The 23,062-nt window shown below is 38.0% G+C and overlaps 1 protein-coding gene across 1 annotated transcript in view; it reads right to left on the bottom strand.

The window, feature by feature from the left end:
• Positions 1 to 23,062, bottom strand: part of RAMP3 (receptor activity modifying protein 3) — a 45,851-nt gene that overhangs the window by 13,597 nt on the left and 9,192 nt on the right. Inside the window, exons 2-3 of the mRNA XM_039712129.1 lie at positions 13,554 to 13,583; positions 10,369 to 10,501 (exon numbers count right to left, since the gene is read on the bottom strand). Of these exons, the coding sequence (XP_039568063.1) occupies positions 10,369 to 10,501; positions 13,554 to 13,583 (163 nt within the window). The remainder of the gene's footprint in view (positions 1 to 10,368; positions 10,502 to 13,553; positions 13,584 to 23,062) is intronic.

The following is a 23,062-nucleotide window of genomic DNA, read 5'->3' as shown; positions in this document are numbered from 1 at the left end:
AGAAGAAAATAGTGGACCCAAAGGACCTTACTGCTTACCCACAACTGTGTATGAAAGATTTGAGTGTTGTGACACTCCCTGGAATCGCTTAAGGGTAGGCCAGCAACCTCCTAAGCAGGTGCAAAAAATATTATGTCAGAGGAATTTGGACAAAGTCCAGCCAGACTGTTGGCAGATCAGAAGCAGAGGGACCCAGCATCTTGAGACTGTCACCTGGGAAAGGGAGCAGTTTCTTAGCTCCCAGAGCTGCTACATTTAGTTAACTTCATCTTGGGCCCAGCTAAACTCTACCTCAGTTTCAGGAAGGACAATGTAACATGGCATATCACCAGTGTACATGTTACAAACCCTTGATGTAAGAAAGCTATTATGGGGTCTTGTAATATTTAAGCACTGTAAGTAGCCAAATAGTAGGGTATTTTCTGAGCCTTTATTCAATTCCTCTTTGGCTGATAAAAACAATGATTTATTTTCATAGTGACGGTTAAAAACCAATCTGTTTCCCTGCACAGAAACAGCCAACAGCAAAAAGAACCTTACATTTTTGCACCTACTTTTTATAAGTAGTAATACTAATACTTTAGCCCTGCATACTACAAATCAGCCTAGATATATATTAGATATATATACTCCCCAGTAACATCAAGCAAAAATCCATTACAGATTACAGAGCAACATAAATTATACATAATATAGAACCAATTTAAGAATATTGTGCTTAAGCTACCTTCCTGCAGATAAAAATTGGACTCATCAGCTTACTGACTACTCCTAGTCCCACAGGCAACACAGAACCCATTTCTGGATGCCAGAATTCTCATTTGAATATTTCTATGTTTATTTTATAACGATAACTTAATATGAAATGGTACATTTTAGCAGTCAGTGAAATGTATGAAAGAGATTTGTATATCTGAGAGAAATGCAAAACATCAATTTCTTGAGAGGTGCAAAGAACTGTATTCATAGTTGTTAATCAATGCTCTATTGCCTTGACAACCTTTGATTTCCATCCCTTCTATACTCAGCACTTATCTTAGAGAAATTTTTTTATTTTACAAAGCTGCTATATCTCTGTTATCTTTATAAGCACTACAGGCATCTCATACATTGCCTCCAAGGTTCTCAATGCAGCCAGCAACATGTGTCTGCCTTTTGCAGATTACACAACAGGCTGAAGAAGCTGACTTATATGCTTAAGAGTGCAGAGGACTGCACTTCATGTCTTGGAACTACTTTCCAACACATAATTACATACTATTCTGTAAAGATAAATAGAAATACCAGAGCATTGGCAATTAACCATGTAAAATACTTTTTTTTAAAGTATTGTAACATAATAAACTTCTGTAATTGAAACAAGACCCCAAATACAAAACATAGTAGTATTAATTCATACCTATTGTGTTGTCAGCAGTTAACCACATGACTAATATCACATGTAGCCTGGAGCAAGAAAATCTATTTTTTTTGTCTCTGCTTAGTTCATCTCCATTATTGGAGATGAATGTTTGTATGATTGTATGTTCATGGTTGATCCATTCAGAAAACAAGAATGGAGAAATTGTTTTGCAAACCAGAAGTGGCAAAAAAGTTTGCATTAACTTTTCCTTTTCATAATACATTTATATATTCATTTTTACTGCCTCTAAAATTATACTGTCCATTATATATGCATTGCATAATACAAAATACTCAGTCTATCAAGTTATACTATTTTACCACCAAGCAACTTTACACAGAAATCTTATGCAATGGTTCTTATTAAATACAGCTTTTAATAATAAGCTCCATGAAAACTGGTTTTGATTACTGATCTTACCACAGTAAAATTCAAAAAGGTCATGAAAGGTGTTGAAAGGCATATCAGCTGACAGTCCTGAGATTTAACAAGAGAACTGCTTTCTAACATCACTTCTGAGTTGCTTACATTATTTTTTCCAAGTGACTTAGAATTATTATATTCTTATATCTTTAACTATTTGTCTGTTGACTTGGAAATACAAGCACTGACATACTGATGCCACCTTGTGAGTATAAGCTACCACCATTAGTCCAAGGCATCTGCTGAAGTACACATGAATTAGACCCACAGCACGCTTGCTAAAATATTGTTACTGGGCTCTTCAGGTGACATCAACATCACCAATGTTGAAAACTCTTTCAGAACTTCAAGAAAATATCACTGACCTCTTGGCAAATGCCAGATTTCACTCCCTTGCTGGAAAAAAAAATACTCAGGACAAATAAATGTAACAGGTGTTAAAACTTGCTGAAAAAAACACTTGAAAAACTGAAATCTGACATTAAAAACTGAAGTTTTCAGCTCTTGATAATGCTTCCTACTTAGCAGCAGGCTCAGAAGATCCTTCTCTTTTTTCATACTAACAGAACTTACACAAAGATTTGCAAAATTATTGATAAATTGAAGAACAGAAAGATTTGAGCTCTTAAAAACCTCAAAAAAATGGATAATGGGCTGAAAAAGCACATTATTCTGACATTATATGGTCATTATATATTTTTTAATGGAAGACCCAATGTCTCCTGTGGTTTAACAAAGAATGAAACAGTTATCCCTGATGAATAAGAAATTCCAGTTGTTTTCTCCCCATTCAACTCCACTGGTATCCTTGAATGGTGGCTTTTCTAGACTGTGATTACAACATGTATTATGGTATAAATAACAAATACATAGTTTTAGTTCACCAAATCTGAGTTCTTGGGAGTTAATGTATTTAATTAATCAGCCTCCCAAAATATTGGCAAATTTATTTTTATCCTCTGTAATAAACCCATTTACTGGTTTCAAGTGAGCTCTTCAAAGAAAGGTTTTGCTTGCAAAGAGCAAGATTTTTCAGTGTGTAAAATTAAAACCAAGAAATCGCATCAGACAAAAAACTGATAAGGCTTTGCTAGTTTGTAGCATAGCTATGTCTATAATATGCTGCAGAACAAACTCATGGCTTGGCATTTATAAGCAAAGGGGTCTGCAGGTCATCACAGAATTTAGAAATGTCAGTGTTCTTAATATAGCATTAAAATTCAGAAGTCAGAGTAATTTACTAAAAATTCAACATTCATTAATGTTTTTCACCACCCTTCTGAATCATGTAAGCCGGCCACAGCAAACACAGTTTTAGAAAAGCATTGCTGTAGTTCTATACTAAAGAGAGAAAAAGTGTTAGAAATTAGTATCCAAAGCCTTTCCAATACCTTACCTGGAATTATCAAATATAGACTTTATTTTCACAGCCATGTATTATATAAAATTACTGTGTCTCTCCTTTATAGCAAAGGTGAAAACTATAGTGCACTAAAGAACCGTATTTCAGCCTCTGCATCTATCAGGAGGAAAGCAGTTATACAGGAATGATGTATTCCAGCCTCATGTCAAACCAAGGTGTTGGAATTCAAACTAGCCACTTTATTTCTATTCATCAGGACATATTCTTATCTACACAATACAAAATAAAGTCAATACATTTCATATGAAAGCATGATCTGAAATCAACATCCTATGGAAGATATTGTTCTATAGCCTCATTAAAGGACCAACTGTACCTTTGCATTAACCTCACAGCAACTAGGATGGTTGATCCCAAAACAGTACATGATTGTACACATTCTCAACACAGCCCTGTACCTGGCTATTCCATGAGATTTTATACATTTTAGGTTTCTTTCATTCCCAATGTTTTAAATAATAAATGGCAAGCATTATTATTTCTATAATGAAAAATTGCTATTGTCAACTACCAGCATGATGGCAACACAAGTGCTCAAATATGATGTTATTTTCCATTGTTTTACTTCCTCACACCTCACTGATTTATTAGCAGCTTTGCTTTTGTTTTGAAAAGAAAGGCATGAGTCACAGAAGAAAAATAGTATGTTCTTGGGATAACAGTTACCAGCCTGGTTTTGCCATTGCTGCCATGAGTTTATAGATGGATTTTTTAGTACAAACTACTGTAAGTTTTGATTGGTAAAGAGGTGAAAGAAATACACAGCTAAAAATATTAAATATCAGCATCATCTTCATTTCACCAAGAGCTTAAAAAAAAGCAACTGTATTTGTAGCTCAAAGGAAGACAATCCTACTACAGAAGACCAAATGCTGGCTTCTACCACACCAGTCCTTTTCCTATACCCAACCAAACATTAAATGTTAAATCACCTACACTGACATGAGGCCACATAAAGTGCAGGTTTACTCAACTTTCCACCACAGAGACACTGAGATGACAAATAATATTTTCTTCTATAAAATATGGACTAACAAAAGTGGAGGGACTTGCAGCTGGCTAAATACAGGATTTTGGTCCCCCTCCTCAGTTAGATCTTCAGGGGAAAAGAACATATTACTCCTTAGATACAAAAGAACTTTAAGCAACAAAATTGTAGAAAATTACTCAGAGACCAGGCAATACAATGGCCTTTTGCTGTGCAAGCACATTTGTGATGTGCAGCATTTTCATCATGACTTTGCCCAAGGTAAACCAGAACCAATCTACTTGTCTGTCTACAGGGATATGAATCCCAATACAAATACAGACAGCCCCCTCCTAACATGACACAAATGAGGAGGGGTAGGACTCCCTTTAATCAGTACTGTCCTATATCTAAAATTATATGTGCTGGTCACTCAAACATCCAGTTTCCAGCAGCCCCATGTTGCCTTTCATGTGAGAAAATCACATGCAAAAATCCAGAATCAAGACTTTTCTGATAATATCTAAAAGAATGAACCAAAGGCATCAGCTTCCTAATTGTGAAACTATTACCATTGTGGGAACATGTTAGCTGTCACGAATCACTGGCTCACCTCAGCTGCAAAACAAACCCAGTGGTTTGTCTGAGATTTTTACTAGGGATTTGTACTGAGATTTGATACTAGGGAATATGCCAAACCTATCTGGAAGAAAACAGAAGAGGTAGTTACCCAGGAAATGAGAAGGCTGAGGTACTCTAATGACCCTTTTGCCTTGGTCTTCAGGGGCATATGCTCCAGTCACTTGCAGAAGGCAAGGCAGGAATTTGGAGAATGAAGAACTACCCACAGTTGGAGAAGATCAGATTCAAAAATATGTAAGGAACCTGAAGGTCCACAGGACCTGATGAGAGGCATTTGAAGGTCCTGAAAGAAATGGCAGAGGAAGTGGCTAAGTCACTTTCATCCATCACATTTGAGAAGTCACAGCAATTTGGTGAAATTCCCATTGGAAAAGAGGAAACAACCCCCATTTTTAAAAGGGAAAATTAAAAGGAGCACCTCTCCTCTGAAGACAGGCTGAGACATTTAGGGTTGTTAAGCCTGTAGAAGAGGCTTTCTGCAGACCTTACAGCACCTTCCAGTACCTAAAGGGGACTAAAGAGAGGTGAGAGGGACAGTAATGACAGAACAATAGGGAATGGCTTTAAACAGAAAGAGAGTAGGTTTGGATTGGGTATTAGATAGAAATTCTTTATTGTCTAAAACAGGTTGCCCAGAAAAGCTGTGGATGCTCCATCTCTGGAAGTGTTCAGGGACAGGCTGGATGAGACTTTGAGCAATCTGGTCTAGCAGAGGATGTCCCTGTCCACAGCCTGGAACCAAATGATCTTTAAGGTCCCTTCCAACCCAAACCACTCAGCGATTCTATGGTTTTCACAGCACATTCCTGTTCTGTAGACGTTTTGTAATTAGCAGCTGGATGCAATCGCTGATTGGTGTCTAGATCAGACTTTGTGCAGAGGCCAGTGGGGAAGATGAAAAAACTTAGATAACCAGCCAAGAAAATTACTCAGTTTGGAGGGTTCTTACATACACACTCAGCCAGCAGAGGTTCTTAGCTCCAAGCTTTAGGAAGTGTGGGCATATAATTTCATTTTGGGCTGCACATGTTTCTTACAGCATTTGCCTTCCCATTGATCTTAATGTGATCTGGCTTTCTTTTATGTAATATTTTAATAAGTTTCTTTGAAAACTAGGCACTTTTACAATTAGCTTAGTTGGGCCAAATTGTAACAAGCAAAACTCCCACTGACTTAAAAACTGCACAACAGGATTACTTTTCCAAATTACATCAAATTTAGTCATACAGATTTTTTTTCCTTAATTCTTTTTTTCAAATCCTCAGCATCTGTACAGAACATGGGAAGACTCCCTCATCATTTTCAATGGGACTGAAACTGTTTATAGAATTAACATTTCATGTAAAGTGTTGTGGGAAAACTACACTAAGGCTGTACAGAAAAACATTATTTACAGTGGGCACACACCTTGGATCATGCACACAGTAAAGCAGAGAATTTCATCAGGTACACATATCTGTGATGAATCTGCTTCTAAAACACAAATTCCTATTTCACCCTTGGACTCTAAACCCAATTCCTTGGCTGGTAAACACAGAATGACTGACTGAGAGCTCCCAAAGTAGCAGGTTACAGCCCTAGCAACTTGCAAGATGAGTGCTGCCACAGTAGTATTGGCTTGAAATAAGAGAATGCCTCACCTGTAACAGATGACACAATCTGTTTATAGATGTAATGGATCAATAGTAATCTTTTAAATTAAGAGTTGATGCCTTTCCATAGTACACTCACTCTTACAGGGTTTGGAATAGTGACTATTGGGCAAGTTGCATAAACTGTATTATGCAACAGTGCAGATTGCCTTTCCATAGTACACTCACTCTTACAGGGTTTGGAATAGTGACTATTGGGCAAGTTGCATTATGCCAACTTGTATTATGCAACAGTGCAGACATGGCCACAGCCATTCCTCTGGCCTCAAAATTACTGAAATGCTAGTAACTACACTCAGAAATATTTGGAAAATGGTGATGCAAAAGAGAGAAAACTGGTGCTTGGGAAGCCAAAAGCTTAACAGGCCACTGAAAATCTTTAGTACATTTTGGTCCCACATTTCCATAGGGGTTAGGCCTAGGAGACACACACAGATTTGTTTAGAGACTGTTTGTTCTAGCTAAATTGTTTCCAGGATCCAGTTAGAAGTATTTGAAAAATTGATTCATGAGTTAAGAATAGAAAGCAATCCAAGCAATTACAATAAGTAATATTTTTTCAGGTTCATGTAAGACACCTCTGGGCACTTCTGTCTTCATCCAGCCACTTGCTTCAGTAATTAGTCATACCTGGCCTCACAATTGTAGTCCCACACCAGGATTTATCACAGCACACAAAAAAAAGTCTGACTGTTAATAATGAATTTTCTGGCCTGTAAACAGCAGTTGATTTTACATATTGAGCTGTAATTGCTAAATATTAAGAAGATAATAAAGAAATATAATACATAGTTATTATATGTAATGCAGCACTATTAACATAGATGTTACTATAAGCAGACATAACAGAAATATTACACATGAAAAATAAAAACCTTCCTGCAATTTCCAGTCTGTTAATAATGTCAGAGATGTCAGGAGATCTTACAGGTTAATTAGGTACAACAAATTGGAGTCACTGCAAATTCTCTCACAATTGTTTGACCAAATGGTGAAGCACTACAGATAATTGCTATTTACAATCCCATAACCAAAGGACACTGAAGATCTAAACCTCCTCCATGAAACAAAGAATTTAGAAAATTAGCAGATTTCCATTAACTGTTACATTTCAACATAAGGTACAAAGATTTGTTTCAAAGTGAAAAGTGCCATGTAGAAATTACTGCATGAAGAAACACTTTCTTCTACACAAAACTCAGTTTTAACTCACTATCTGATCCAGACTGATTAATTGTTACTGCTGGAGGCTAGATAAAAAATCAGCACAAACAAATATTACCAGGTTTAAATAGCTGAATTTTAAGTGCCCATGTATAGATATACCAGGTTTTCATTAATTTGCCAGATTACTCCAAAGAAAGAAGTGTTTCTGTCCCATGTCTCTGGGACAGAAATTCCTCCAATGAGCTGGAATAAATTAACTTCTATGCGTCCCTGCTTACAGCAGAGGGGATGGAACTAGAGGATCTTTACAGTTAGAGGATCTTTACAGTCACTTCCAACACAGGCCATTCTGTGATTCTATATGCTTCTTATAGAATGAATGACATCAAATAACAATGTCTATTCTCAAAAGAGTAAAAATCTTAAAGGTAGATGCACATTTGCTGCTTCTTCAGTGCAATGAACCCTTATGATAAGTTTGTAATCAGACTGCAAAAGCTTGATTAATGCTTTATTCAAGAGATAAATTTCAAAACAAATTCCTCCTGCTACTCTCTTCTAAAGTAGAACTTGAAACATTTTTTAAAAGATTTTTTAGAAAATATATATTATATAAATATTTAATATTTAATGCTGTTAAAAATGTAAAAGATTTTTCTTTTGTAAGAGCCTTGAATTCTTCTGGTACTGCTTTTCAGGAAAGATTAGCAAAGCCTCAGACTAACCAACTTCTTCAGAAAAAAATTTCTTGTACAGGGAATTAAAATTACACCAAACAGTGAGCACAGTGAGCACAGTTGGAAAGGATAAAATCAAGGTGGATTCTTAACTCTAATTAAAAGTCAGAAAAACTCAGAAACTTCAGTCACCTCCAAATCTTGAAAAATTCTTGCACACAATGTGTGAAATCTTGAACCAATTTTAGCAGAAGTCTCTCAAAAAGCTGCATGTTTTTTCACCTGCATTAACAAAGGTACAGTCTAATATTTTGGTTCCTATAGGTACTTCTCACTGCTGCAAGTAATCCCATTAGTTGAGGTCACTTATTGATTCAAATAAGATATCAGAAAAGAAAATTTGTTATTCTGAAACAATTATAATGAAGATAAAATGGAGCAAAATTACAGTGTTTCCTTCAAAATAAATAAAACCTCTTGTACTTAGATGAGTTATAAATTACATTACATTATCTGCATAATGTACAGATATTTATTAAATAAATTTAGTAGTACCAGCACTGCAAGGATTTTCTTTTCTTTTGTATACACACACTTCTCTGTCAGATTTGACTGAAATTTCTGCAAGCTGGTTTAGAAGACTTAACCTTCTCTTACTCTTCCCCACAGCTGGAAAGAGCTGCATGAGTGCATCTTTTACTCCAGTGCCATAATATTTAAGAATCTACCCTTAACAGATTGCAAGATTTTAAAATCATCAAGGTGTGTGAATAAATGTTCTAAGAAGGAATAGCATCTAAATTGATAATATTATGTCAGATTATGAAGCATTATTAACAGGTGGGGCATTTCAACACAGGTGTTGGTGCTAAGGGAGTCATGGGGAACTGATGCAACACAGCACTGCAGTCCAACATTTCATTATCAGTCTGTTGGTGATCAGCTAGTTAAAGTCTGCATCACGTGACACGACACTAAACAGGACACAAGACCAATGATCCCACCAGAACATATCTGGGGCTCAATGACACTGTAACAGCTGTGGTGGCAGCTGGCTTGAGGCTACTCTGCCTCCATAGCAGACTCCAGAAACAGCACCAGCACAGTTTCAAATGCAGGAAGAGTTCTGCTTCAGGCTGGCTCATACCATACCAGCTCTAGTTCACTTGAGTCTTGTTTTCTGAAGTACTGAACACCTGCAGCTTCTTCTAATTTCAGTTGGTGTAGAGGGTACTCAACACTTCTGATAACTAGACGTTATGCATGAGCAGACATGGTCTTAAGAAGCAGATGCTCCACAAAGCCAAAAATGCCACCAATTTCACAAACCCTGTGAGTTTTTTCCAGATCAGAATTTGAAGTGTGCAGCTTTATAAAGAGATGCTTAAATACCTCCCGTAACTATGGAACAGGAAAAGACATTAGAGAATAATAATTCCACCCTCACTACTGTCAGTCTTGCAGTGTTTTAGACATCCAAACAGAATGGGTGGTGCTAGCTCTCTCCATGCTAGCTGGCAGGCAAAGAAGTATATGACAGCAGGTTCAATAGGACAAATCACTTTAAATTTGGATAGGACAATTTCACATGAGGTGAATTACTGAAAGAGTGTCATCTTACTGAAAAAAAAAGGAAATCAGAGGAGGGAACTGCATTGCTGTCAAGAGAACAGCATGATTATAAAAGCATGTATTGCTTTAGTGGTTTCACAGAAAAGAGAACATTTGCTTAAAAGGCACAGAAATACAGATTAAATGTAAACACAACTGCCTGAGGTAACGCAATAGCAGCTAGGATTAAATAGCCCATTGGTTAGTTTTCATTACAGTGGACTATTTTGCACACTGAGTTAAAAGCCAGGTGTCTGTGTGCACATGGCCTCACTGCAGGGCTTAAGAGCTACAGTTTAGCCCTCTGCAAGTGGCAACAGAATACAGAAGGTTTTGTATATTCTGGAACACAAATATTTTATATGCATTAGGGGAGAACTATTAAAACTGAAACTAACTCTTACATGATAAATTCTGTAAGGTTGCACCACTTTTTTGAGTCCACTTTCTTCATCATCTCTTCAAAGGATTTTCCACAGGCAGGCAACTTTTCTAACATGAGAGATTCATTGCAGAGCTCAGTCTGTTGACGTGCACCTAGGAAACATCAGATGCACCTTTAATCACAAACACTGAAATAGAAGCACCAACACATCAGTCAAATTTGTTCACATAGTCCAACATGCCACTTACATTCTCATAAGCTTAACATTTAATTTTCTAAGCAATTTTAGAAAATAGAAAAAACACATATTGACGTAAATATGTTAAAAACATAACTTGCTATAAAAAAACTAAAGGTTACCGTATATAGTACTGCCTTTTAAACCTAGAGGAACCTACCTAATCAATTTTCTAATCTTACATAGCTACTACTCATACTAACTCATTACTATCCACTTGCATTTTTAGTTAAAAGCTAACTGGATCTCACAATCCCACATTTCAGTGTAGAAAGCACTTTTCAAGCTCACACACATGCATCACACTCAACTAATTATATTAATGTGAAATTACTTTAACATTGGAAATATTTGTATGTCTTACCAGCTAAAGGGTGTGAATTTCCACAATCAAAGCTTTTTCTTTAGTGCAGCCACCAAAGGAATTGTCTAGAGATCAAGTCCTGTGAGGAGCAGCTGAAGGACCTTGGGATTGTTAAGTGTGAAGAAAAGGAGGTTCAGGGGAGATCTTATTGCTCTCTACAACTTCCTGGAAGGAGGCTGTAGCCAGGCGGGGTTTGGTCTCTTCTCCCAAGTAACAAGCATCCAAACAGCTCAAAGTGTCAATGGAAGTTTAGATTGGATATTAGGAAAAATTTCTTCACCAAGGTGGAACAGGCTACCCAGGGAGATGGTTGAACCACCACCCATGGAGGTATTTAAAAGATGTGTAGATGAGGAACTTAGGGACAAATGTTAGTGGTAGAGTTGGCAGTGTTAAAGTAACAACTGGACTCAATGATCATAGAGGTCTTTTCCAACACAAACAATTCTATAATCCTAAGAATTATCTGCAATTATCAAATGCTGAAACGACAGCATATAGACAGCATATAGCTACTTGCAAAGAAAGAGTAAACCTTGACTTGAGCAAGCCTGTAACTTTTTCAACCTATAATGGCAACTCCAGTATATTTAGTCAGTCAAATGTTTTTCTCATCCAGCACATGCCTGTGTTGGAGTACAAAGACAATATTTTAATATTTGTAATAAAACTGAAATTCTGAAAAAATTCTCTTCAGACTAATGTTTGATTTTGATAATACTGAAACATTTTGTTTTGATCAAGCCATTAAACATCTTGCTTTACCTCTATAGATGCCACTATTTTGACCATTATTTTGTATTAAAAAAATGCATTAATATTGAAAATTACCTGTAAATATATGTATATTAACATCTTAATAAAAATGCCTACATTAAATTAGTCAGAAAAAAAAAACTGTGAAAATTTTTCCCTTCACTGCAGCTCAAATGCAAGAAATGTATTTACCTGAACAAAACTGCAACCCTAACAAACTGGTATATCAGGGAATCCGCCTGAGAATTCTGGAGGCACAGCTTTTTTAAGAATACAGCCAAGGAGAATGGACCATTTGCCCCTAAAAAAAGTTTTCACTGAAAACATATTTACACCAGGGAGATGAGGTATTTCCTTTGCTTCTATTAGTTACTTTGAAATCAGGATCCTATCACTGCCGAAAAGAGCTGATGGTTCTAATTTTGTGTGGTACCAGACAAACACATTGCCTGAGGCCAATTGAGGTCAAAATCAGGCAGGACTTTGCTTGGTAAGAAGAGAAGTCCTCATGGCGCCATTCCTTACCATGTAGTAAAGAAAACCCCAAACTCTAAGGCAAGCTGACTGGTCTCAGGCTTCACATCATAATCCAGCCATCAGATACTCAGAAGCTTGAGTATCTCCATTAGAAATCAGGCATGTGATTGTAAAACAGGCTTGAGTGAACCTCATTTCACCCAGGAAGGAGCTGGCTCCTTTGGAGCCTGGGCAGGCGCACCTTGCAATTTCACTCCAGGTATCACAGTTGACTTCTTAGGTGGTGGTCACTCTCTCTGTGATGACAAATTACAACCATCTCATCTGGCCAAATAAACACCTTGCTTTCACATACTTGCCAAGAGCAGCAGGCCCACAACAGGACAGCCTGTGCTGCACCTGAAACCGTAAGTCTACAACTTCCTCTTCAAATGTATGGCTCACTCACTAGGACCTAATCCTTGCTCCTTCATCGTATCTGACTGTCAGTGCTCTTAAAGCTGTCATGAAGCATTCATCCATTCTGGCAAAAAGTCAGAACTACAATTACTCACCAGTGATAGAAATGGTGAAAATTACCACACAAGGGCAGCATAATTTTATCCATGAGAGGTTAACATGATAACATGTATCCTGCCTACTTAAGCGTTCCTGTCGAATCACCGCCAGCTGCAGCAGTTACCAGTTACACTTTCCACAGAAAGACTGCAGATGAATGCTAAAGCTGTGCAGAATTCAAAACCACATATGAAAATTGCATAGCTCACAACTTAAATCCTGCACTGATGCTTTGACAAAAGTTATGCAAAGCTGCTTTTTCTGGCAGGGTATTCTAAACAGCCAGTTATCATATGATTTATAAACAACACAGTACAATTTCTTCTTCCATTATGTCACGTGTGCTCACAATTTACTCCATCCCCTTCCCAGAAGGATGTTTAAATGCATGCCATTGGTATTTTTGCTTGTCTGTATTTAAAATTTCAATATTTTGCAGGGTCATAGAAAAAAAAAAAAAACTCCATCAGAGTCATTTGAGCCCAATCTGATGATGCAAGAGTTTCTGTCTAAATCCCTGACCAAAAGAGTTCAAAATCATGGACAATTCTGCAATTTCACCATCACTTTAAGGTTGCAACTTAAAACAAACATGTTTTAAGAGCAATTCTGAAAATCTTGTGTCAATATATTGAGAACAACCTTTACAAAACACTACAACAGCCTCTTGCATACAGCCAGTATGGAAAAGACCAGTTGAAAAAATGCATGACAATTGACTAATTAAGATGAGACAGGATGGAAGTGTTTCTCAAATGTTAACCATTAGCAAAACAGAAACAGAAGCTTGAATTTTTGAGGTAAGACTCACCTGCGAATCCAAGCGTCATTAGACCATTAACTAGGAAGGGGAAAAAAAAAAGATGAGTTAGATATCTCCACACTCTATATAAAAGGATTAGTGCAATTAGAAGCCAAGTAGAGGATAACTACATTTCAACAGAATATTCAAAATGCTTATTCAAACATTAGCTTGTTTTCTTAAAGAGTATGTCTAAAAGAAGTAATGAGCATTTAGAGAACATTATGTTTTTAAATTCCTTTTAATCTATCCTTTAAATGGCTGAGTCAGACTTTTTATGGGTCTCTACATACCACTCCTTCCTCTAGTTTCCAATATTAAGGATTAGAGACAGGGCAATTTTTACTTCAAGCTTCTTACTAAGCTTGGGTGAAAAAGTTCAAGAAGATAACACACACTCTCAAAACATAGGTGTACTGCACATTCTAACATGTAGAGAAAAAAAAATCCTTTCATTTTTAAGCAAACACAACCATAAGTAAGTGTATACTCTTCTCCTTAAAAGCATATTGCTGTGTTTAAGTCTCCAGCTTTTGCACAGTGAAGTCACACATTTGAAGTCACACATTTTGAAAAAAATTACAATCAAAACCTATAAGCTTCTTATGCAAAAGTTAGACTAAAACAGGTATATTGGAAGTGCAACCAAATGGAAACAGACTATACCAACAGAAGAAGCCTTCTGATTAGTGATTTGCAGTATATCCAGATGGATTAAATTAACAGAAACCCACTGTGTTTGCACAGCTTAAGCCACACCCAGGATTTTGTAACAGCTAAGAGGGACATGGCTTCAATTATTTTTGATGTCCCACTGAAAAAAAACTTGCTGACAAATCTTTATAGTGTTAACTTCATATCAGAAATTAAATTAACAATTTCACACAGATAGGTGCCTCCATGTTTATACAATACATGGCACCCCAGTAAAACAAATCAAGATATATGTAGCAGAGTGTCAGTACCAATCATTAATCTGGACCATGGTCACTGGGATATGCCAAGCTATCAACTAAATTAACTGAAAATTACTGTGTACATGCATGAGAGAAGAATTTAGATCCTTCTAAGGAACATATTTTTCTTCCAGAAAATCATTAATCTCTGTCTTAGTTACTAATGAGCCAGAATGTACTACAAAGAGCAGGGATCCACACATCGGAAAATTGTCATGCATCCAAACACACAGAGATGAAACTTCATAATACACTCTGATGGCTGTATCTCTTTCACAAATAGAACACTTTCCTTTCCAGGCTATTAGCAGATGGACTAATAAATAGACTTGATTCCCTGTGTAGGTTTTTCTTGAATCGTTATTTGAAAATGAGCCTTATTGATCACAGAAGACTGAAGATCACATTAGAAGTACATGCTTTACAATGAACCCAAACACACCCATTCTGGCTAAACAGTGTAGGGTGCACATAGATACTGCAGGTACTCCCCTGGCAGATCACAGACTGCACCCCCAATTCTTATTCTGTCAGTTTGTATCACTGTGCTCTAGATCTTTTACGGTTATGGCTGCAATAATCCTCATAAGACCACAGCAATACAAGAGAGGGTTTACAACAAGAAAGAACCAGACTGCCCAAGTGTCAGTGAGAAAAGCTGCGAAAAACCAAATACTAAATAAAGGCTTACAGATCAGTGTTCACAAATCCTCCTGTCCGCAACAAAATGTGCTTTGTTCATTTTTTTATCTCTTCATAACAAAGTAACACAGGATGTTTTTCACCTATTCTCAACCAAAGATTCCAGATACCTTCAGAGAAGGGTAAAACAGCCATTCAGATTACCATGCACCACCCCTCTATTTTCTTTGCTCTGAGATACTCAACAAAGATTTAATCAGGAGACTACATCATGCTGGCCATGATAGTTTGCACAAAAACTCTCCAGTAGCTCTTTTAAGATGCGGCAAGCTCAGCTTTTTTCTTGAAAGGCTGATGCCATGACTTCTCTAACTAGAAGATTCATAGAAGAAGCAATGTTGAAAGGTGTTACCAAGACCCCAAAATAAAACAGTTGGCATACACTCCCACCTAAACTAACATTGAGGGAGATAAAAGGAGGTTAAGTTTAACTGTACAAGCTGCCTGAAGTAGCTGCTTACTTTTTTTTCTCCATACATGGTAGCAGCATGTGTGGTCATCCCTAGCATCAGCTGAATCAGATGGGAAGGGAACAAACAGGTTAGAGCCAGAGCAAGAGGTGAAGCAAGTATCATCAAATGAAGGATGAGGAAAAGTAGGTTTGAAAGGCTTTTGGAGAGAACAAGAGAAGATAAATAAAGTAGGAGAGAGTAATGGAAAATAAGAAAAGAGGAAAAAAACCTATTTTTTTTAACCACAACCTTCTTCAAGATATTGTATGTTAAAAAAATCTCATCCTAGACTTTCACTAGAACCTCTTATTGTCTACTCTACTCTCCTTTAAAACTCTCCTTTTTGTAAAAAGAGAGTAGAGAGCAGATAATAAAGGGTTCTAGTGAAGGTCTAGGATGAGATTTTTCTCCTTTTTTTGTCATTCTGGCACTAAAAAAGGAGTTCAAAATGAGATTCACAACCATACATATATTCACAACTGGGATACATGACAGAGTAACTGTCCTGTTATTTTGTCAAGTATATAAGTTTTTTCTGTGAAATGGAAAAATATTTCTCAATGTTTATTTTTATTCTATACTGTTACTATTCATTGATATTTTTCCCAGAGGCTTAAAAGAAGCACTGAATATCTGTCTTGCAACTACTTCAATAAACCTGAAGCAGCATATGAATTGATATGTGTTCTCCCTACTCCAACTTTCTCCAAACATGTTTTAAGAACAATTCTGAAAATCTTGTGCAAATATATGAGTGAAATGTCACAGTTTTCCCTTGTCTGAATGCTTCTTCAAGATGCTATTACTAACACCATATAGTAAGATATTTTGAGTGGCTCCCATACTTTCTCAGAATAATTCTTCTTTTAACAGATAAAACTGCTGTATGCACCTTTTAACCAGCAATTACAACAGTGTAATACTGTGCATATTGTTCAAAATTTGTGATGTTTATTCAAAACCTCATTTTTATCAATCATAATTTTCATAAGCAAAAAGAACTTATAAGGAGCTCAAGTTAAACCTCATGTCAAGAACCTACTTCTGTATCTCTTTTTAAAGACAATCTTGCCAATTGCCATCATCTAATATTTATCTACATCAGGATAGATCTCCATTGGAATTTATGTACTAACCAAACAGCCGCTCCCTGCAGAACTTGAAGTTTCACTGATAGCAGCATATAACTGCGTAAGAACTGCCCTGACATACAGCTCACAAAAAGCAAGTAAAACCAGAGTTTGAAATAGGAACTGCTGCTCTGCAATCATGCACATATGATCTGTTGGAAACATAAGTGAGAGATTAATACTCTATTATTAATATATGTGTACAACTTGTCATACTGATAAAATCTCAATACTCACATTTTCTTACAAACCTGATTTAAAATACTGAATAAGCCAATCTTACAGCGGTCTAGTGTTTCTTTAGGGTATTTTAATGTTGAATAAAGCTATCTGTTGCACAGTTATGACTGAAGATCATGTTAAATTCAGCAATCTTTTATGCAAATCCCAAGTCATACCATTACAGGTGCTCTAGCAGGAAAGCAGACACTTCAGGGTATCTAATGCAAAAGAAATTACCCGTGGAAATTACTTCTCCTGTACTCTCACACAATGTCAAGAGGCATCCTACTACATTAAAAAAATTGGTTACAATTGGCATAGGTTTTCTTTATTATCTGTTTCCTGGATATTCATAATTTTAAGAGATTAATTTCATCAAGGTCTGTCTGAATAAAGAAGGACAAGTTGAGCTAACATGAGCATCACATGATTGCTTTCCAAAGCCTTTTCTAAAACTCCTCTATTGGGGTCAAGTCAAATGTACATGGCCAAAACACAACACACTGTGAAAAGGCTAAGAAATCCTACTACTTGATGGGAAAGCCCAGATGCCACTATAAAAGTGGAAGGAAAGGAAAAATAATGTTATTGGTACAAAAACTAAACCACCTGTCACTCTTTAAATAACTCTCTGCACAATATACATGGCTCAGAAGGTCATCTTTTGTTCTCAGCTATCGACTGTCCTTTTGACACTTCTTCATAAGAGGAATGGGATGGGGAGAGGGGGATGAGGACAGGACACAAGAACAACATCACATAGTGTAAAAGCAACCAAGGAAGTGAGGCAACTGAAGTTCACAGAGACAGGCAATGACAGGAACTCAACACAAAGGAAGGATGCCAGGAATAAACAGAAGCTCGCAATAAATATAGTACTTGAAAGAAGTGCTACACTTGCATTCAAAATTGGCCCAGAAAAAAATGTGTCTCAGTGTATGGAGTGGCAGGAGCAAGGTAAATCTGTTGGCAGGATGCACTGATCTGTATCTGGGTTCAAGAAGTTTTCTTGAGAGCTAGCATAACATGGAACTCAGCTTTGCATTATCTCCAGCTTTGATGCTGAAGCTCCTTTTAATGCTCTTTTTATCCCCTTGTGTCAAAGGTATGGAAGATGCACATATAGCCATCGAAATGTAACATACAAAACTAAAAGGGCAGCTCAATGCTTACTTTATCACAGTTTGAGGCACTACATTATTGTTTTTAAACTGCAAAGATAATTTCAGGCTGTTAACTATTTTGAACATTAGAGTCTTCTTCCTGCAGAGGAAGAAAAGCATGAGAGGAAGCAAATTAAGCCTTTTCATTTCATCAGTAGAAATCAACAGGGAATGCATCAGAGGGCATAAATTGTTCCGACCCATGCTGGTACAGAGTTTCCTGTGACTGCAAGGCAATGTGACCATTAATCTGAACTCATGCTTCAACTGAGAATCTTTCAGAGTAGCAATACAAATTATAGTCCTTTACATTGTTTTTTGAAGTTCTTAAATCACTACTGGCAGCATATTAAGAATGAGGCACTATTTCCGAACAGTCTGTCTACTTCCAGGAAGTGTTGGATGGGTTTTCTACTACTTTGAAATTGGTATGGTGTATTTAAATAAATATATAACCCGTATTTTTAATACAATATTTTTCTTTATTAAATAAAATCTTAAATAAATATTTATTTCTCAAATAAATTATTAAATTCAACAACTAACTTGTGAAAGGATTTCTCAGCTGTACACTAAGATCTGTATTGTGCTGGAAATTGCATGGCTCAGCCTGAAATGTAACAATGTTTTCTTCAAGCCTTTTCTGTCCCATTATGTTTTTGATGAAAGAGTATGTAACTGAATTGTAAAACACTTTTATTATAACCACTGACTTTCAGACAGTGAATAAACTAAATACTCCAAGAGCAGAAGCAATTGCTTGAAGTAAACTTCTTTCACACTTTTACAAAAGTGGAACATACAAATGTGATCCTTGAATCAAAATCCATCCTTCCAGAAAGTAAAACTGAGGAAGGGTAAGAGGAGTACATTTGTTTCTAGATTAGAAAGAAATCTGTGGTATTAGAAAGAGTTTAAAGATGACATTTAGCAACAAGCACAGCATTACCAGCCAGTCCAGGGGGTGACTGTCCCACTCTGCTCTGTTCTGCTGTGGCCTCACCTCAAGTCCTGTGTGTAGCTTTGGCCACCACAACATTAAAAAAAAAAATTAAGCTATTAGAAAGCATCCAAAGGAGGGCTTAAAAGATCACAGAATCAGTTATATTGTAAAAGACCTCTGAGATTATTGAGTCCAACCTACGACCTTGTCAACTAGACCAGAGCAGGAAGTGCCACATCCAATCTTTCCCTAAACTCTTCCAGGGACAGTGACTCCACCATCTGCCTGAGCAGCCCATTCCAATATCAAATCACACTTTCCGTGAAAAAATTATTTGTAACATCCAGAAATTCTAGCCTAAACCTCCCGATGCAGCTGAAGACTGCATCCTCTTGTCATGTCACTGGTTGCCTGGGAGAAGAGACCAACCCCATCTGGCTACACCCTCCTTTCAGGCAGTTGTAGAGAGTGATAAGGTCTCCCCTGAGCCTCTCTTTCTCCAGGCTAAACATCCCAGCTCCTTCAGACATTCCTCACAGGAGTCCTCTAGATCCTTCATCAGCTCCACTGACCTTCTCTGGACTTGTTCTAGCACTTCAATGTCCTTCTTGAAGTGAGAGGCCCAAAACTGCACACAGCACTCAAGGTGTGGCCTCAACAGTGCTAAATACAAGGGGAGAATCAATTCCCGACTCCTGCTGGCCACACTACTTCTAATACAGGCCAGGATGCCACTGGCCTTCTCAGCCATCCTGGCTCATGTCCAGCTGCTGACCAGCATCCCCAGGTCCTTTTCCACCAGACAGGTTTCCAACCACTCTGCCCCCACCCTGCAGCACTGCATGAGATTGTTGTGGCTGAAGTGTAGGACCTGGCACTTGGCCTTGTTGAACCTATTGATCCAGCCTGTCCATATCCCTCTGGAGAGCCTTTCTATCCTCCAGCAGATTGACATTTGCGTCTAACTTGGTGTCATCCACAAATTCACTAAGTATAGAGTTGATCCACTCACCCAGATCATCAATAAAGGTATTAAACTGGGTCCAACACTGATCCCTGGGGAATCCCACTAGAACCAGACACCAACTGGCTGCAACACGGTTCACCACAACTCTCCTGGCCTAGCCATCCAGCCAGTTCTTAACCCAGGAAAGACTACACCTGTCCAAGCTGTGGGCTGCCAGCTTCTCCAGGAGCATGCTATAGGAGTCGATGTCAAAAGCTTTGCTGAAGTCCAGATGCTGAAGGGGGAAGCCATACTTCAGGCCATACATAGAGGAGCTGCTTAGGTCACTTGGTTTGTTCAGCCTGGAGGAGACTGAGGAGAGACCTCATTGTGGTCTACAACTTCCTCATGAGTGGAAGCAGAAGGCCTGGCACTGATCTCTTCTCTGAGGTGCCCAGTGACAGGACATGAGGGAATGGTCTGAAGCTGTGTTAAGGGAAGGTTTAGGTTGGTTATTAGGAAAAAGTTCTTTACCTAAGGGATGGGGACTGAAACAGGCTCCCCCAGGAAGTGGTCACAGCACCAAGCCTAAAAGAGTTCAAGAAGCATTTGGACAATATCCTCAGGTACCTGGTGTGATTCTTGGGGCTGTCCTATGCAAAGCCAGAAGTTGGACTTCAGCGATTCTTGTGAGTCCCTTCCAACTCAGGTTATTTTATAATATAAAGTGGAAGGAAGAGAGTTCCAGACGATTTCACACATCAGGATGTGCCTACAGCCAGCAGAGGCAAGCACAACATTCCTAACAAACCCAAATCCCCTGAATTAACCTCTGTGTGTGTTACCTAGGATGTAAGGCAAAGACTGTTATTCACCATGTATCTATGGGCCTGCCAAAGGCTTTGTGCTCCTTGTTTTCATCTAACTCTGCCTGCAAGACCTGGTCTTCTGAGTCTCAGCATACAGTAGTTGCTACATAAGTGTGTAACATCTAGAACAAGACCATAGTTGATCATGATTTATGACTACAGATAAATACACTTCTCGCAAATGGAAGTGGAAAATCTTTTTTTCACCCCTAAACATCTCTACTTCTTCAGGTTCACTACAGCCTTGTGAGGTACTGCTACTGAGGTCTCCATTTTACATGAACTGTAGAAATAATGACAGAACTAGTCAGAAGTCTGTCTAAGGTCATAAGCAGAAACCAGCATCAGTCATAACTACAGTGTGAGCCAGCAGCAGTCTGGTGCCAGTACCTATTTCACTATCTGCTCTCAGAAAATGTGACCAAATAAACTGAAGAACATGATCTCTCTCTGCCCAAAAGATAACTGTGAAATGTGTCAGCTGTGCAATTTATGGGAAAGGTACGTCAGCAGAGACGTAATGAGACAGCATAATTCTGATTCACAGCCCTCAACAGTGAGATAGCTTGAAATTACTGTTGAGAGACACACACACCTCAGACCACATGAGAACTGTGACAGCCCCTGAAGTTGGCCATCTGTATCCAGGACCACAGCTTGACACTGTATCATGTGACCACGTGGATGCACATATTTGATCTAATGGCTGCTCATTATTGCAACACAGAGGCCTACATTAGTCAAAAAGGCAGAAAAACACAAAATAAAATGTCATGTGATGTAAGGCTTCCCTATAGTAAGGAAAAGAAGTCAGCACAATACAGATTTTATTCCATACCTAACCACCTGTGAAAGAATGTGAAACACCAGTCCCTCAAGGCCAATAGAGGCTCCAGTTTGCTCCTGTGAGGTAGCCTGAAAGAGAAGTCAAGCAATCTTTTTTTTTTTTTTTTTAATAACTTTGGGAAGGGGAAGTGACCCATGAAGTTTTCACAGACAAGGGTCACTGCACACTCCCTCCTGAGGAAGTGTTTAAAACCATGGGATACTTGAAGACATTTAAAGTTCCTTCTTCCCTTGACAGGCAGAACATTTAAATCAAGATACTACTATCATAGAATGCCTGGGAAAATTATTTTTTCCTTTTCTGACCAGAAGACAAAAATTCCCACCCTGCACATCCACCTTCTCTTGATGCTGCATGTATTCCTCTCACAGATTCCTAATACTGTTACATGTTACCATGCTGAGGCATCACATCCAACATGATTCCAGTGAAGTGACGTTTTCTTTCAATACTATGCCTACTATGAAATATTAAGTTGGCCTGATCGTTCAAATGTGGGCTATTTCTCCTCAGCAGTCCAGCTTGACTACCAGGGTTTCAGAGCCCTGGATACTCACTTACATGATCACAGAATCTTTTAAATGGCATAAGAACAATGAAACACTTAACAAAATTTCAGAGCTTCACATGTCTACTTATACTGCTGTACATGTACCTGCTCATAGTAGGTGTGAGTGGCTTTTCACAACAACACCCTTGCTCCAAGGAATAAACACTGAAAACAGATCCTTGCATGGCAGCATGATCCCTCTACATCATAATTTTTTCTAGGTGTACACAGAAACATAGGAGACCGCAAAGCAACAGTTTTTGGCACAGGGAGTAGATCGTTCCACCGGGTGCCTATCAAGCCACTCTATTACAGCCCTCCTCAACTGGACAGGAGGAGACAAAATATAATTAAAAGCTCATGGGTCAAGGACAGGGAGAAATCACTTAACAGTTACCATCATGCGCAAGAGACTCAACATGGTAAAAAAAAATTAATTTATTACCAATTAAAATCAGAGTTGGGTAATGAGAAATAAAACCAATTCTTAAAATACCTTCACCCTACCTCTCTCTTTTTCCCAAGCTTAATTTGACTTGTAATTTCTCTACCTCATCCTCCTGGAGCAGTGCAGGGGGATGAGGAATGGGGGCAGCAGCCAGTTCATCATGCACTGTCTCTGTCACTTCTCCCTCCTCACGAGGATGACTCCCCTACTCCAGTGCTGCATCCCTTCCACAGGAGACAACCCTCCACAAACTTCTCCAACATAAGTCGTCCCCACAGGCTGCCGTTCTT

Source organism: Passer montanus, unplaced genomic scaffold (assembly GCF_014805655.1).
Source record: "Passer montanus isolate IOZ18808 unplaced genomic scaffold, ASM1480565v1 scaffold26, whole genome shotgun sequence".
Classification (NCBI taxonomy): Eukaryota; Metazoa; Chordata; class Aves; order Passeriformes; family Passeridae; genus Passer; species Passer montanus.
Note: the sequence above shows the minus strand (reverse complement) of the source record. Positions and strands in the feature narration are given on the sequence as shown.